The sequence below is a fragment of the Bos mutus genome, chromosome 25, assembly GCF_027580195.1.
Source record: "Bos mutus isolate GX-2022 chromosome 25, NWIPB_WYAK_1.1, whole genome shotgun sequence".
Taxonomy (NCBI): domain Eukaryota; kingdom Metazoa; phylum Chordata; class Mammalia; order Artiodactyla; family Bovidae; genus Bos; species Bos mutus.
The window spans coordinates 38,326,461-38,343,995 of record NC_091641.1 but is presented as its reverse complement, the minus strand read 5'-3'; the positions used below and the strand labels follow the sequence as shown (position 1 = coordinate 38,343,995).

At 49.3% G+C, this 17,535-nt stretch overlaps 1 protein-coding gene across 1 annotated transcript in view; it reads left to right on the top strand.

Moving 5' to 3' along the window:
• C25H16orf96 (chromosome 25 C16orf96 homolog) overlaps window positions 1-17,535 on the top strand; it is a 35,463-nt gene that overhangs the window by 9,674 nt on the left and 8,254 nt on the right. The window contains exons 2-10 of the mRNA XM_070362523.1: window positions 664-768; window positions 1,888-1,968; window positions 2,169-2,255; window positions 2,377-3,661; window positions 7,852-7,937; window positions 8,246-8,356; window positions 12,634-12,708; window positions 13,954-14,118; window positions 17,196-17,314. Of these exons, the coding sequence (XP_070218624.1) occupies window positions 664-768; window positions 1,888-1,968; window positions 2,169-2,255; window positions 2,377-3,661; window positions 7,852-7,937; window positions 8,246-8,356; window positions 12,634-12,708; window positions 13,954-14,118; window positions 17,196-17,314 (2,114 nt within the window). The remainder of the gene's footprint in view (window positions 1-663; window positions 769-1,887; window positions 1,969-2,168; window positions 2,256-2,376; window positions 3,662-7,851; window positions 7,938-8,245; window positions 8,357-12,633; window positions 12,709-13,953; window positions 14,119-17,195; window positions 17,315-17,535) is intronic.

Genomic DNA, 17,535 nt, shown 5'->3' with positions numbered 1-17,535 from the left:
TAACTATGCACTATACCCTCTATATACATTATCACATTTTTTTATACCCATTTAATGATCGAGGACTTCAAAATCTAGGAAAATGCAGTAACAGCCCGGGTCATCGGTGGAGCTGAGCTATAATGCACCCATTAGCACTTGCTTTGAAGTCTCCTCCCTCCTCCTCTGGCTTTTCCCCTTACCTCCCAGGGTGAATCTACACATGCAGCCATAAGGACCCTTTAAAAATGTAAATCCATTGAAAGGATAAATAAAATTGACAAACCATTGTTAGTAGAAGGAAAGAAATCTTAAACATTAGAGCAGAAATAAATGCAAAAGAAACAAAAGAGACCATAGCAAAAATGTAAATCCAGTAACTGCCTTGTTGACCCTCCAGTGGTTCTCACTAAAGGGCATGAGGTGTTTCATGATGAATGACTCCTGCTTACTGAACACATTCACACCCAGGGTTGCCCCCTTCCCACTTAGGCCCCCTGAGAGCTCAGAGCACGACTGACATTACTGTCATTTTATGACCTGTGAATATGTTCCAGCCTCGGCCTTGGAAGAGTCAAAAAGACTTCTAGAACCATGACCATCACCAGAGAGCTTCCACACTTTACCTGTCTTTTCCGCTAACTACACTCTACTTCACATTTTCCTTTCCTCTTCCCTCTTCAGTCCATAAGAACCCTGCAGGATCTGCTCACAGACATTTATGCACTCAAGGTCTCCGTTGAAACCCTCGGGAAGGAGGTGGCCATGCTGAAAGACGTGTTTGAGAAGGTAGATCCTCCCCAGCATCCCTGATAGTAGTCCTGCTGCTTGAACCTCTGGTGGCTGGGGTGACCAGATAGATCCAAGAAGCCTATTCTTAGTCAAAGAACACAGATATGGGGGCAAGAGAAGGGGACTGACATGGCCCAGCCACTTGGCCCATCCCACTGAACTCTGCAGTTTCCACCATGACCCTCATCCTACTGTGAAAAGACATTTGTGAGTAACAGAAACCTAATTCATTCTGCCTTAGGCAAAATAATTTATTGTCTCGTTTACTAAAAATGTCAGGAATGCTGTCAGGTACAGCCAGATCAAGGTGCTCATACCACATCAAGGTTTCTCCTTCAGTGGTACTTTCCTCCAGGTTGGCTTCATTCTCAAGTCCTAGAAGCTCCAGACTTAAAGTCCATCAACTTAGCAGAAAGAGAATACTTCTTCTTTGTCTGGGAAACTTTGTTCACACTGAAAAGTAGAGTAAACCTTGCATAGGCATATGTTCTAGCTTCTGTAGCCATAAGGATATCAACCCAGACATTACCATGATGTGAAAGGATATGGAATCCCTGAAATGTAAGGTCACAGCCGGTGAGTCAGATCTGGGCTCGAAAGCCAGGCCTCCACACCCTCCAGCTAGTTTTGTGGCTGAGGTTTTACAACTTGCCCCCAGTAACATTATTTACCTTATCATCCCTAATGTACAGGTCAGTGTACACATTTGGTCATCATGGCAACTCTGAGAACTTCATTCTTGGGCTGGGTAGCTCCCCTCTGTAGCAGCAAGGGGACTGTCAGGAAACTGTATTATGAAATGCTAAATAGGATCCTTGGTCAAATCTGTTTGGCAACAATGCCTTCTCAGCCTACTTCTTGGAGATTCCTAATGTACTTTGGTCCACTGAAGGCTCTACAATGTCCTACAGTACAGAAACCCCTTACATGATTTTTAAGCCTAGCATTTCCCATTTGCCCAAGGAACCCTTTCCCACTCCGTGAGAAACACATGTTTTGGAAACTGTTCTTCCCTCTCGGTTTCTCAGTCTAAGGCCTTGCATTTGCACTGGGGAAGAACCTGGGCTGGGACCAGACCCTGCACACTCTGGCTCACAGGCTTGGCTCATTTGACAGATCAGTCCACAAAGAATAGACGCCTTCTCAGAAGAGTTGAGAGGGCAGAACCGGAAGATGAGTGCACTGCAGCGGGAAGTGGTGAGGGTCCAGCCCCCTACTCCCACCCCAGATCCACGCCCTCCAGGCCCAGGGGTGCGTGGCGGCAGGGAGGGGGGAAGAGGAGAACAGTCTGGAAAGGCCCCTCTATTTGCAAGTGTGGAGGAGGAAGCCACTGAGAGCACCGTACCCTCTGGGTTCACAATCCTTGTTCCCCACCTCCTTCCCCATCCCACCTGCAGACTTCTCTCCAGAGCAAGGTGACTGCCATCCCCAAACCCGAGGACCTGGTGCTCTGGAGCAGTCTCCATGAGGCCATGTTCATCCCAGTAAGTGAAGGATGTGGCGGAGGGGGACCGGGGTCAGGGAGGGACGAGTGACAGGGTAGGGGGCAGGGTGACCATGAGCTGGTCCAGAGCAGCCCCACCAGCCCAGCCCCACATCCCACAGGGAGCTGCTCCACAACTGCTGGGAGACTCCGAACTGTGGCAGATCGCGGAGCTCGCCTCGGAGACCGCCGTTGCCCAGACAGCCGAGGACCGCGGAGGAGGCCGTCCCAGCCACTTCTCAGAGGCCATCCAGCACCCCAGGTTCCTGGGGACCGTCTGGCAGTACCAGGCGCCAGGGCAGCTGCTGGAGGAGGAGCCTGCCCAAACAGCTTTGCTCCTTGGGGCCGAGGGGCCAGACCAGCCCCAGGTGCCAGAGCCTGCGTCTGGGCCTGGGCCTGTGTTGGGACCCAGGCCTGCACCTGGACCTGGGCCTTCACCTGGACCTGGGCCTGCGCCTGGACCTGGGCCTTTATCTGGACCTGGGCCTGTGTTCGGACCCAGGCCTGCTCCTGGGCCTGGGCCTGCGTTCGGACCCGGGCCTGCCCCTGAAATGGAACCTGCCCTGGGCCTTCAACCCACACCATCAGGATCCTGGACTGTACCACCACAAGGCTGGCCTCCTCCCAGAGGCTTTCCCGGGACCAGCCCTGGGCCTTTCTGGGGCTTCCAGCCTGGCCTACGCCCAATGGGCTTCCCGCCTGCCAGGTTCCGGGACTTCAGGGCCCCACCCCCAGCCACGGAGCTGGGCTCAGCTTGGCCTCGTTCGCAGCAGTCCATGTACTACCCGGGAGACATGTCCAAGCTCTCTGCTCTCTCAGAAAAGGAGGAAGAATACTCCTCCGTGGAAAGGGAAGGCCCTCGGGACAGAGCCCCGAGGGCTGAGGTCCCGCCAGGAGGCCTCCCTAAGGGATTCCGGTCTGCCGTTCAGCAGATGAAACCCAGCGCTGCCCTCATGGCCGCGGCCGCTGCCTCCTACACCTCTGATGTGGCCACATCAGCAGCCCGGGCGGCCAAGGCCACTGCCAAGCTGATCAGGGACGCCCCTGCCACCAAATTGGCCACTGTAGCAACAGCCGCGGCCACAGCCGGGCCCTTAGGGGTCCTTGCAGAATTTCTGGGAGCGGGGCCCTCGCGCGGGGCCTTCTCCGGGGCCGAGGTGGAGGACTTGCTGGAGGTGGAGGATGAGGACTTGCTCTCTCCTGCATACTCTTCTGTCTTTGTCTCTCCCGACACGGCCCTGTCCCAGGCCATGCTAGCCGCTAAACATGCCACGACCCCCGAAGACAAGAAGAAGGCCGTCAGGTATTCCATGAGCCACATAGCCCAGATGCCTGTCAGACACGACACCCTGAAAGAAGAGTTTGCCCAGCTGTCATCTAACCTGCAGCAGCGTATGACTTATCTAGGTAGGCCCGGTCTGACTCCTGGAAGGGTAACGAGGGCTCAGGCCCTCCTTGTGGCCTTTGAGAGGCACCTCCTCTCCATTGAGCTACCCCAACAAAATGTTACCATTTGGCTTATACCACCATTAGCCAACATTCCTTTGGCTTAAGAATTAATCTCTTACTAGTCTATTCTCTTACAATGAATGTACAGTGAGGTCTTATCTTAAGGGAGAGGGGTAGTTACAGTCTAAAGTTGGTGCCTAAGGAGGAAAAGCACTAGCCAGAATTACTCTTGGAAATTCCCTTTCAATCGTCCATAAAACAGTACTGCCTTACAGTGTTTTGATAAGTTCAGATCACCCAGAGTTTCTAGGCGCACTGAACAGACCCCGGATGATGTGGTCAGTTTGGGATTAGGAACAATAGCTGGGCAAACATATTTCCTTAAAGGCCAGTCATGTTCTAGGGGGCAGTAGGACCAACAGGGGGCTTCCTAGGTGGTGCTGGTGGTAAAGACCCCGCTTGCCAGTACAGGAGGTGCAAGAGTCACAGGTTCCATCCCTGGGTCAGGAAGATCCTTTGGAAAAGGAAATGGCAACCCACTCCAGTATCCTTACCTGGAGAATCCCCATGGACAGAAGAGCCTGGTGGGCTACAGTCAATGGGGCTGCAGAGTTGGACACGACTGAGCACACAGGACTGATAGATTTATGCTCCCAGTTCACGCACACCATGAGCATATGTTCACTGTGGGAAATGGAGGGTGGGGAGTGGCCTACCCTAGAAGTTCTGAACCTTAAGCTTGCCTCAGCATCCCAGGGGGTCTTGGTAAGTCACAGACTGCTGGGGTTAGCCCCACATCTGGCTTGTTGATCTGGGTAGGACCCTGGACTTTCTATTTTAACCCATTCCAGGGGATGCTGCTTATAACGCTGGTGACCCAGGGAACCCACTTTGAACTCTACTGTCCTCGCCTGTTTGAATCCTTATCTTGCTTTTGTGCTCTCTGCCAAGTGTAATAGTTGAATTAGCCCAAGTCGAATCCATATGTGGCACCACCCTTGGTGGGCAGGTGCCGTCCCACGGATCCTGAAAAAGTAGAACTTCGAGCAGCCAAAAAGATCCACGTCAATTTCTGAATCCTGGGGCACAGCTCAGGTTATGACGGTCATGAATTTAAATATAAAACATAAAGTCGTAGTAGCCCAAACTCTACCTCTGACCAGCTGCCACTTTTGTTAAGAAAACTAAAGATAGCTTGTAAACGTGTCCTGGCTGCAGCTTCTCGTACCCTCCTAGCTGTGCCCTGGACATCACTTTTTGGCCTCTCCTCTGAAACGGGATATAGGGTACTTTTTGTTACCCCACTCCTTTCTTGTTAAACCTGTCTTTGCATCTTGTTGTGTGATAATACATTTCATGAACTCCCAGAAGTAAACATGCCATAGTTTTACTCAGGACCATTTCTGGAAGGGCAGTAAATTCCAGAGAGATTTCCCTAGGCCTGAGCTATCTAGTAGGATACCACAAAACTGTCAAATATCTGAAATGGGGCAAGTTCAAGTTCTCATGTGATCCAAATATAAAGTGCACACCAGGGACTTCCCTGTGGTCCAGTGGTTAAGACTTGGCCTTCCAATGCAGGGGGCATGGATTTGATCCCTGGTCAGGAAGCTAAGACCCCACATACCTCGTGGCCAAAAAAACCAAAAACGTAATACAGAAGCAACATTGTATGAAAATCAATGAAGACTTTAAAAATGGTCCACATTAAAAAAAAAAAATCTAATCTAAAAGTGCACATTGGATATTGAGGGCTTACTACAAAAACAAAAATGTGAAATATTGTTAAACATTGTGTTGATCACATGTTAAAATGATGCTTTTTTTTTTTTGGCCCTGCAGCTCCTGGGACCTTCATTCCCCATCCAGGGATTGAACCCATGCCCTCAGCAATGAATGCATGGAATCCTAACCACTGGACTGCCAGGGAATTCCCAAAATGATACTATTTTGGATTCAGTTTAGTTCAGTTCAGTTGCTCAGTCATGTCTGACTCTTTGCAACCCGATGGACTGCAGCATGCTAAGCTTCCCTGTCCATCATAAACTCCTGGAGCTTACTCAAACTCACGTCCATTGAGTCGGTGATGCCATCCAACCATCTCATCCTCTGTCGTCCCCTTCTCCTCCTGCCTTCAATCTTTCCCAGCATCAGGGTCTTTTCAAATGAGTCAGTTCTTCGCATCAGGTGGCCAAAGTATTGGAGCTTCAGTTTCAGCATCAATCCTTCCAATGAATATTCAGGACTGATTTCCTTTAGGATGGACTGGTTGGATCTCCTTGCAGTCCAAGGGACTCTCAAGAGTCTTCTCCACTACCATAGTTCAAAAGCATCAATTCTTCGGTGCTCAGCTTTCTTTATAGTCCAACTCTCACATCCATACATGACCACTGGAAAAACCAAAGCTTTGACTAGACGGACCTTTGTTGGCAAAGTAATGTCTCTGCTTTTTAATATGCTGTCTAGGTTGGTCATAACTTTCCTTCCAAGGAGCAAGCGTCTTTTAATTTCATGGCTGCAGTCACCATCTGCAGTGATTTCGGAGCCCAGAAAAATAAAGTTTGTCACTATTTCCACTGTTTCCCCATCTATTTCCCATGAAGTGATGGGACCAGATGCCATGATTTTCGTTTTCTGAATGTTGAGTTTCAAGCCAACTTTTTCCCTCTCCTCTTTCACTTTCATCAAGAGGCTCTTTAGTTCCTCTTCACCCTCTGCCATAAGTGTGGTGTCGTCTGCATATCTGAGGTTATTGATATTTCTCCCAGCAATCTTGATTCCAGCTTGTGCTTCATCCAGCCCAGCATTTCTCATGATGTACTCTGCATATAAGGTAAATAAGCAGGGTGACAATATACAGCCTTGACATACTTCTTTCCCAATTTGGAACCAGTTTGTTGTTCCATGTCCAGTTCTAACTGTTGCTCCTTGACCTCCATACAGATTTCTCAGGAGGCAGGTCAGGTGGTCTGGTATTCCCATCTTTTTAAGAATTTTCCAGTTTGTTGTGATCCACACAGTCAAAGGCTTTGGCATAGTCAATAAAGCAGAAGTAGATGTTTTCCTGGAACTCTCTTGCTTTTTCGATGATCCAGTGGATGTTGGCAATTTGACCTCTGGTTCCTCTGCCTTTTCTAAAACCAGCTTGAACATCAGGAAGTTCACGGTTCACATACTGTTGAAGCCTGGCTTGGAGAATTTTGAGCATTACTTTTCCAGTGTGTGAGACGAGTGCAATTGTGCAGTAGTTTGAGCATTCTTTGGCATTGCCTTTCTTTGGGATTGGAATGAAAACTGACCTTTTCCAGTCCTGTGGCCACTGCTGAGTTTTCCAAATTTGCCTGCATATTGAGTGCAGCACTTTCACAGCATCATCTTTTAGGACTTGAAATAGCTCAACTGGAATTCCATCACTTCCACTAGCTTTGTTCGTAGTGATGCTTCCTAAGGCCCACTTGACTTCACGTTCCAGGATGTCTGGCTCTAGGTGAGTGATCACACCATCGTGATTATCTTGGTCGTGAAGGTCTTTTTTGTACAGTTCTTCTGTGTATTCTTGCCAGCTCTTCTTAATCTCTTCTGCTTCTGTTAGGTCCATACCATTTCTGTCCTTTATTGTGTCCATCTTTGCGTGAAATGTTCCCTTGGTATCTCTAATTTTCTTGAAGAGATCTCTAGTCTTTCCCATTCTATTGTTTTCCTCTATTTCTTTGCATTGATCATTGAGAAAGGCTTTCCTATCTCTTCTTGCTATTCTTTGGAACTCTGCATTCAAATGGGTATATCCTTTTCTCCTTTGCCTTACACTTCTCTTCTTTTCTCAGCTATTTGTAAGGTCTCCTCAGATAACCGTTTTGCCTTTTTGCATTTGTTTTTCTTGGAGATGGTCTTGATCACTGCCTCCTGTACAATTTTGGATTAGAGTGGGTTAAAAAGATTTTTTAAATTAATTTCACCTGCTAATTTTTAGATTTTTCTTTTAAAAGATGTCACTAGAAAATTTTAGATGACCTCAAAGGCCCCCAAGCTCACAGCTTCCTTCTATTGGAAGACATCATCTTAGATACTTCATAACAGAAGCAGATAGAGCTCTAGAAGCATTTTTCCCCATCCCTGTCCCTGACAGCCACCCACTCCTTTGCTTTCAGCTAACATGGGAGCCTCTTCCAAGCTTGGGTCAACATTGGACATCTTGCAGGAAAAGATTGGCAACCTCCAGAAATCCAGGATGAAGGTCAGTGTCCTGGCCAGAAAAGACATTGAGAAGATGATGGTTTGAGGTGACCGCAGAGTCCATGGCCAGAGCCAGGGCAGGTCCTGCCCTTCCAGACGAAGAAGCACCATCTGTCCCGGAGCGGAAAGAAAGCCGATCTGCTCCATCTGGGGCGGGGCTCCCAAGGTTGGGCGGCTGTACGGTTCCCCTGACAGGGTTTAGGAGGCTGTGGGCTGGAAGCTACCCCAGGCTAGTACCCTCTTCAAGTCCCTTCCCTGCCGTGGCAACCTCAAGAGAAGAGGCCTCAGATGTCTGTGTCTCCTGTGTAGGAGGAGGAACTTGAGAGAGTTTGGGGCCACCAGATCGAGATGATAAAGGACCACCACATCGTGCTGGACAGGGCAGTGAACAGGCTCCAGATTCGCCTGGATGAGTTAAAGGTCCGGAGGTCTGGGAGGCCCAGAGTGGGGAGGATTCCTCATCAGGACGTTGAGACTCTTCCCAGAGGTTTCACAGATAGCCCAAAGGCAGGAGAACCAGGGACACTCTCCTGGCATTTCACTGTGTGTGAAGTAGACAGCCACAAAAAGCAAACCAACCCCACCACCCCACCCCCACACATACACCAGAGCACCTGAACATGGTCTTTCTCGTTCACCACTGGGGTCACCCACCTGGCGCCGAGTGAACGAATCAATGAATGAATAGGAGGATTTCTGGCACCAGCTGTGCATGTCTCTAACCTTTCCCCTAAACTGGCTTATTGTCTGAGCGCTCACGCCACAGGGACTGGATGGAACAGCGGCGTCTGACATGAGAAATGTGAGGACCCTGAAAAGCACCTCCCAGGGGTCACTCAGCCAGACACCTCCTCCCGTGGGCTGGCTGGGCTGCTCTGACCACCCCAGCCTGATGGTCCTCGGGACCATTCCGGTCTGAGCCTTGTCCCGGAGGCATCCCAGATCTTCAGAGAAAAGATCACCGTCCTTCCCAGTGGGGAGGAGGTGACCTTTTCTCCCGGGGGTGTAATGAGACAAAATCCCAAACAGAGCCACCTGAGGTGGTTCCTGTGGGGGCTTTCCATTCCAAGTCAGGGGCTGTTGGTGGGACGCCCTAGGATGTGGGGAGCCAGAGGGGAGGGCAGAGCTCCCCTCCCAAGGTCATCACACGGAGTGACCAAGCCAGCCTGCACAGGGCAAGTTGGACGGGAGGAAAGCTTATCGAAGGAGAGCTGATGCCCAGCCTGAGCGGAGAGGAAGGGAGCGCCAGGGCCATGTGTGGGCACAGGATACACAGTCTTGGGCCGAGACACTTGTGAGTACTAGGATCAGGAAGTGCGCCGTCTCTTGCCAACCCTGGGCTCTTGTTTAGCCACTGCTTTTCAGAAAGGCTGGGATGCTGTGTCCTAGGGACCTACTGGAACCCTTCCTGGTTGGAGACCAGGACCAGTTCATCCGGCATGTCTGATGTGGGTCCAGTACCACATCCCACTCCGCTCAGGGTAGGAGAAGGGGGGCTCAGAATCTGCCTCCAGAAAGCCGTCACTGGTCCCTCGTTGAGAGAAGCTCAAGAGGAGTTTGGCCCAACAGGCTGAATGGACTAAGTCAGCCTTTGTCCAGACTTCCTTCCTGCCCCTCATGCCAACAAGAGCTAATTGCTTCTAAAAGTGGACCCCAGAAGGATCTGGAGCGGGGCTTTGTATGTAGCACACTTCATCAAATAGTTCTTAAATGAACACAGGCTGCGAATCATCAGCAGCCCCATGGAGCCCTTCCAGCAGAGAGAGGAGGGAGGCAGACACCCTCCCGGGTTCTGTTGCAGCAGCGGGGCTAGTGAAAAAACGCCGCCAACACTGCCTTCTACCTGGAAAGCTGGGAGAAAACGTTCTGGACGTAACAAGTGGCACGAGAAACCCCATCACCCCTGCGTCATTCGGCCCACGTGACTGAGCCTTCACTCCACACCAGGCGACCTTCCAGGGTCCCGCGATACAGCGGTCAAGAAGACGGACAACGCCCGGGCCCTTCTGTGTTTCTCGCGGGGGAGTGATAGCATTTGTTTGTCTTTAATCGAAGCATGGTTTACACACAGTAAAATGCCCAGGCTTGAAGCATAGCCGCTTGACTCATTTTTGCCTCTTTGTGCAGCCATGTCAGCACCATCCAGATGGAAGCATTTCCATCACCTCAGACTGCTGCTTTGGGAGCGTTTCTCACAAAGGATGCAGCAGGAAAGTGAATGAGAACAGAACTCTTTCCGACTCAGTATGGAAATGTGAACACACTATCTGCCCTTTGCAAATGGGCAGGCGTCTTTTATAAGCTACAGGCTGCATTCCAGGACCTCTTTTTTTTTTTGATGTGGACCATTTTTTAAGTCTTTATTGAATTTGTTACAGTATTGCTTGTTTTATGTTTTGGTTTTTTGGCCAAGAAGCATATGGGACCATTAGCTCCCCAACCAGGGATCAAACCACACTCCCCTGCTTTGGAAGGTGAAGTCTTAACCACGGGATCAACAGGGAAGTCCCCAAAACCATTCTTTTTATTTTCTTTTTTTAAAATTCCTATCGGAGTACAGTTGATTTATAATATTGTGTTAGTTTCTGCCGTACAGCCAAGTGAATCAGTTATATACATCCAAAGCTGTTCTTGGAACAATCGGTGATATCCAAGGCTCTGGCTGGGTGCAGGAGAGGACTGATACGAGAGGTGACATGTATCGAATGCTAACTCTTCTAGGAAGATGCCATTTCTAGTCCCCTCGGCTTCCTCGGAGCAGGAGTGATATTAATGCCATTTGAGCAAGGAGGAAACAGATTCAGGCAGAGTAACCAGCCGGTTGGGAGGCGGCCTCCCGTTGTGGTTAGATAGGCCTGGGTTTCAATCCCGATTCTGCCACTTACTGGGCTTTCTGTGGCTGCTGTAACATATAACCACAAACCATGTGACTTAAAACTAGAGACATGTACTCTTCCCAATTCTTGGAGGCTGAAAGCCCTGAACCAAGGTCCTGGCGGGCCCTCTCGCTGTCTGAAGGCTTCAGGGGGGATCCTTCTTGGCCTCTCCTAGCTTCTAGCAGCTCCAGGTGTTCCTTGGTTTGTAGACGCATCGCTCGAGTCTCTGCCTCCATTGTCACGTGACCTTCTTCTTTGTGTCTTCACGTGGCCTCCTCATCCATGTGTGAGCACATCTTACCTGATTTCACCTGCGAAGAGCCATTTCCAAATAAGGCCACGTTCACAGGTTCTGGGAAGGTGTAAATTCTGGGAAGGACCTTAGTCTACCCCGTGCATGGGTAACCCTGGCAGTGGAAGTTAGAGGGTCCCATCTTCTCTATATTTCTAGATTTTAATTAGGATCAGCCAAATGGGGCTCTAAGTGTTCTTGTCGGGCCTGATGACTCCAAAAGGTCAGCTCCCCACTAACGTGGGGTTGGAGGAAAAAGCCTGACTCCAGGCAGGGCAGGAGCTCCCGTCCCCACCTCCACCACCTGTACTAGACTTTGAGACCCACCTGGGCGCAAGGTGATGTGAAGAAGCTTTGTGTTAATTAAAATTAGGTTTGTCTTCAAATAACATAAACCCCCCAAATAGCTGACTTAAGTCATAAGTGTATTTCTCTTTTGTTTTTTGTTGTTGTTAGTCGCTCAGTCATGTCTGACTGTTTGCGACCCCAATGGACTGTAGCCCACCAAGTTCCTCTGTTCATGGCATTCCCCAGGCAAGAATATTGGAGTGGATTGCCATTTCCTTCTCTCGGGGATCTTCCTGACCCAGGGATGGAGCCTGCATGTCCTGCCTTGACAGGCGGGTTCTTTACCACTGAACTACCAGGGAAACCCCGTATTTCTCTTTTATGTTCAAGAAACTCAGAGCTGGTATAGAGCTCCTTGGTGTGTGACTTCTGTTCACAAGGTCACCTCATGGTCCAAGACAGCTGCTGGTGCTCCAATGATTTAACTCTGTGTCTAAGCCAGCAGTGAAGAGAACAGCTACCCACTTCCATTTATACTTCAGTGGTCACATCAAGCTATAAAGGAGGCTGTGAAATACAGTCATGATTCTGGGTGGCCAGATGCCAGCTGAAAGATGGGGGTTCTGTTTCTGAGAGTGAAAGGGAGACCAGATATGAAGGGAGAAGTAGAAGCCTATTTCCAGTTTTGGAGGGAGAGTGACCTCCCCCACTGCTGGGGACATGGCCCAGTAGATCGAGGCTCTTCCCAACAGGGAAGCTGGCTGCTCCTGTCGTGTGGAGGGTCCAGTCAGTGGAGATAGGGCAGAATTGATGCAGGGAATTGGTTCTTTGTGGAGTCATGGGGGTGGGAAGTGAGGGTTTTCGCCTGACACGGGGCACAGTGCATGTCGCATATAAGTGCTTGCTTGATGTAGAGACTCCATTACAGATCAGAAGAGATGCGCTTGCCTCAAACATCTAGGGGCCCAAAGCATCAGCTCTGGTTTGTGCGTTCCTTCCTCCAGTCTTCCTTCCTTTCCTGTGTCGCAGAGTTCTATGATGCCACCCCCAAGGGGACAGGTTGTCCCGAGCCCCCGTTCCTTCCCTTTTGATCTGGAAACCTGGAGCTCAAGCCTTTCCCTGTGCCAGCCCGCCTGCTGTCCACCCCGCCCCACGGCTCCCTTCCTAGGGCGGAGGCTGAAGGCAGAGGCTGTCCTCAGGACCCCTGAGGACGACTGACATCCCTCCGCCTCTGTTCTTAGGTTGTCTATGCTCAACTAAGAAACCTAGAAATGTACAAGGCAGACCGAAATGAGATGGAGCAGGAGTTGAAAGAGGTGAGTGAGCAGAGACTCCTCTCCCCTACTCCATCCCTGACCCCGAGCCCGGCTCTCCCACTGAGGGAAATGGAATCATCCAGCCAGCACGAAGCCAGGCACACAGACTTCCCAAGCTTCCATCCACCTTTATCATATAGAAAATCCGGGGGAAGTTCTCAAAAGTTGTCCCACCAGTTCTAATTGTCAGCGACTCAGGATTAGTGACAATTTTTTAAACTGAAGTTTAGTTGTTTTACAATGTTAATTACTGCTGTACAGCAAAGCGATGCACACAGTGAAAGTGTTAGACACGCAGTCGTGTCTGTCTCTCTGTGACTCCGTGGACTGTAGCCCACCAGGCTCCTCTGTCCATGGGATTCTCCAGGCAAGAATATTGGAGTGGGTTCCCATTCCCTTCTGCAAGGGATCCTCCCAACCCAGGGACTGAACCCAGGCCTCCTGCATTGCAGGCAAGTTCTTTACCATCTAAGTCACCAGGGAAGCCCAATGTACATGGTATATATACATGTATATGCATTCTTTTCCATTATGGTTTATCCCGGGATATTGAATATAGTTCTCTGTGCTATACGGTAGAGCCTTGTTTATCCATCCTATGTATAAAAGCTTACATCTGCTAACTCCAACCTCCAACTCCGTCTTTCTCCCGACCCCTCCCCCAGCAACCACCAGTCTTTCCCTGTGTCTGTGATGCTGTTTCTGTTTCACAGACGGCTTCATTCGTGTCATGCTTCAGATTCCACATGTAAATGATGTCATGTGGTGCCTGTCCTTCTCTTTCTGGCTTAATTCACCTAGTATGCTGATCTCTAGCTGCATCCGTGTTGCTGCAAATGGCATTATTTTGTTCTTCTTTATGGCCAAGTCATATTCCATGCCACACACACCACATCTTTATCCATTCATCTGTCGATTTTGGTCGTTCATTTTAGTTGTTTCTATGTCTTGGCTATTGTGAATAGTGCTGCTATGAACACAGGCCTGCATGTATCTTTCTGAATTATAGTTTGTGTCAATTTGTTAAGTGAACTTAAAAACCATACCTCAACTTCCCCATCACAGGAAAACCCTGGCTTTGATCTAATAGCTGTGTTTGAGCCGGACCCCAAGGTTGAATTTAAGCCAAGGCTGGGTATCCAGGGTCCCTATCTAGAACAACTGACCAAAGTGATCTGACCTCCCCAAGATCCCCTCTTCTCCCACCCCCACAGCCCTGCCTCCCTGAGTCCCATCTCTCCCCAGAAGGCCGACAAGAGCTCCCTGGCAGGCAAGGCAAGCCGGGCTGACCTGGACACGGTGGCCATGCAGCTGAATGAAATGATTCAGGGCATGCTCTTCAGGGTGGTTGCCAATGAGGATGACTGGAAGAAGGCTGTGGAGCAGTTGGACAAAGAAGTACGTACCAAGGTGAGGAGCTCTGTATTAGTCACCACCTCCTGCATAACAAGCTACCCTGAAATTTAGTGCCTTAAGACAGCAACGTTCAAAGTTTCTGAGGGTCAGGAATTTGGGAGCAGCTTACTGGGTGGCTCAGGGCCTCCCACAAGGCTGCAGTCAGGGTGTCGTCCAGGGCCCGCGTCGTCCAGAGGCTTGACTGGGGCTGGAAGAGCCACTTCCAAGATAGCACCCTCACATAGCTGTGAGCAAGACTTGGCACTTCCTCATCACGAGGTGGCCTCCTTAGGGCTGCTTGAACAGCCTCACAACACGGCAACGAGTGTTCCCCCCGCCAGGAGCATATGATCCAAGAGAGCAAGACAGAAGCTGCAATGTCTTCTCTGACTTAGCCACAGAAGTCACCCTCCATCACTTCTGTAATATCCTGTTGGTTACACAGGTCAGACCTGTTCAATGTGATAGTCGGGGAGCGTGTGGGACATTGACCCATAGTAGTCCTCTCTGGACAGGCAAAGGGACGTGGCGGGCAGAGGGAGCGTCCTGCTGGTCATTTATTTATCCATTCATCATTTAAGGACCACCTGTGTTGAGCCAGACCCTGGGGAAACGTTGATAAGGAGTCATAGCCTTCATTTGTACCGTCCACTAGAGAGACAAGATAAGTCAGGCTAACCCCTTCCATGCTGTGTGGTTCCTGCAGCTGGTGTGACTGGTGTGGATAAAAGCACTGGGGTTTAGAATCAGGCACTTGGGGTCTGAGTCCCAGCCCTGCCGTGATCAGCATTGTGTCCTGAGTTACAGAACCTGTTCAAGTCTTGGTTTTCTCATCTGTAAAGTGAGGATTTATTCACTCATCATCCACCTATTGGGTACCTCTGGTTAAGAAGGATACGACGATAAGCAAAACAGATACGGGACACACTTGTCGTAAAAATCATACAAATCAGTGCAGAATTACAGCTGAAGTAACTCAGTTATCTGCAGAACCACTGACCTGTTTTTCTCCCATAATTCCATGGCAGGGTGAAAAAAAGTGGGACAGAAACTGCTCTAGATTGAAAGAGTCTCAGGAGTCACAACAACCAAATGCAATACATGAGGAGACTTCCCATGTTTCAGTTGCTCCAACTCTGAAAATTGGCTGGAAATTAGATCAAATTCAGGCATGAGTGCTCGTTATGTTAGGTGGGATAATGGTACTGCAGTCATATAAGAAAATCACTAAAATATTTGGGTGGAATGTTGTGATTTCTATAACTTAAAGGAAAAACCAACACTGCATCAATTCCTTGGAGGTCAGGGTTAGGACTCTGCACTTCCACTGTAGGGGTTTGATCCCTGGTCTGGGGACTAAGATCCGGCAAGCTGCACAGCACAGCTGAATAGAGAGGGGGAAAAAAAAGGCAGATGGAGCAATATGTTAATAATGACTAAATCTACATAGTGGATATTTCAGGGTTCATGATTCTAGTCTTTTTCCTCTCTATGTGTCTAAATTTTTTTCCTGATTGAAAGCTTTTTTGTTGTTTGTTGGTTTAAGTGGCCCTGCCCTCACTGCTCTCCTTTTCTTTGTGTATTTTTCATTGTGGGAACATTCACGTGACATAAAATCAACCACTGACAATTTTCAGGTGATGAATCCCGTGGCATTTGTTACTCACAGTGTTGTGTTAGCACCACCTCTCTCTGGTTCTGGCACATTTCCACCCCCCCAGAAGGAGACCCCAGACCCGTGAGGCAGTGACCCCTCACTCCCCCTTCCCCCAGCCCCTGGCAGCCACTAATCTACTCTCTGGATTGGCCAATTTGGGACATTTCATATAAATGAGTCACACAGCATGTGACCTTTAGTGTCTGGTTTCTTGCACTCAGCATCATGTTTTCAAGGTTCACCATGTTGCAACATGGGTTTCCCTGATGGCTTAGATGGTAAAGAATCTGCCTGCTATGCCAGAGACCCGGGTTTGATCCCAGGATCGGGAAGATGCCCTGGAGAAGGGAATGGCAACCCACTCCAGTATACTTGCCTGGAGAATCCCATAAACAGAGGCGCCTTGCAGGCTACAGTCCATGAGTTTGCAAAGAGTTAAGACATGACTGAGTAACTAACATACACATGTTGTCACATAAATCAGAAGTTCATTTTTTCCCGTGACTGAATAACATGGGCAGACAGACAGACCGCATTTTGTTTGTTCATCTGCTGATGGACACGGGTTATTTCCACCTTTGGACTCTTGTGAATAATGCTGCTATGAACATTCGTGAGCAAGTTTTTGTTTGAAGACCTGTTTCCCGTGACTTTGGGTAGATACCCAGGAGTGGTCATTTATTTATCCATTCATCATTTAATGATCACCTGTGTTTGTTTAGTGACCACCAGGAGTGGAATTGCTGGGTCGTATGGTAATTCCATGTTTAACTTTTTGTAGGGGTAATATATTGTGATGTCTGTGATTATTCTTACATGATTCAGAAAACAAACACTTACATACATATGGACAGATAAAGAAGACATTGTGAAATGTTAAGAATTGGTGAATTTAAGTGGATATAGGAGTGTTCTTTGGACTATTCTTGCAACTTGTGTATAGTTTTGGTCTGTGTGTGTGTGTGTGTAGTTTTAAAAGACTGTAGTTGGTCTTGGTTGCAGCACTCAGGATTTTCATCACATCATATGAGATCTTTCATTGCGGTGCACAGATTCTCTAGGTGTGGCTTGCAGGCTTAGTTGCTTAGCTGCGCCGTGGCATGGGGGATCTTAGTTCCCTGACCAGGGATCGAACCTGCATCCCCTGCATTGCAAGGCAGATTCTTAACCACTGGACCACTAGGGAAGTCCACAACCACCTCACTTTTCTTGGTCAATCTTGCTTATTGTTGTTTAGTTGCTAAGTCCTGTCCAACTCTTTTGGGACCCCGTGGACTGTAGCCCTCCAGGTTCCTCTGTCCATGGGATTTCCCAGGCAGGACTACTGGAGTGAGTTGCCGTCAATCTTGTTACTCTCTATAACTTTGCAGGTTGCTGGAGGGAGGCGGAGTGTTTACTTAATTGACTAAACACTCTTCCCTTTGGCTTTTGGCAGCTGGTTCCCAGCGATTTGGATGATCTGAAGAAAGACATGGACGAAGTCTGGAAAGTTGTCAGGAAGCTGCTGATTGAAGGCTTCCATTTTGACCCCGACAATGCTGCCGGCTTTAGGAGGTGAGTTCCTCCAGGGGCGGGGTCCCCTGCAGCCCTTGCAGCTCCCAGAGGCTGCACGGCCCTCCCTCCAGAGAGGAAATGAGAGAGGTTTCCCAGCAGATTCTGGACTCTGGGAGGAAGGACTCAGACCTGTAAACCCGGGGAGGGGGGATGTGGGGTTTCCCAGTGGAGGGAGAGATGAGGCAGAGAGCACCAGAGCTCGGAGATGGGCCTCCCTGGCC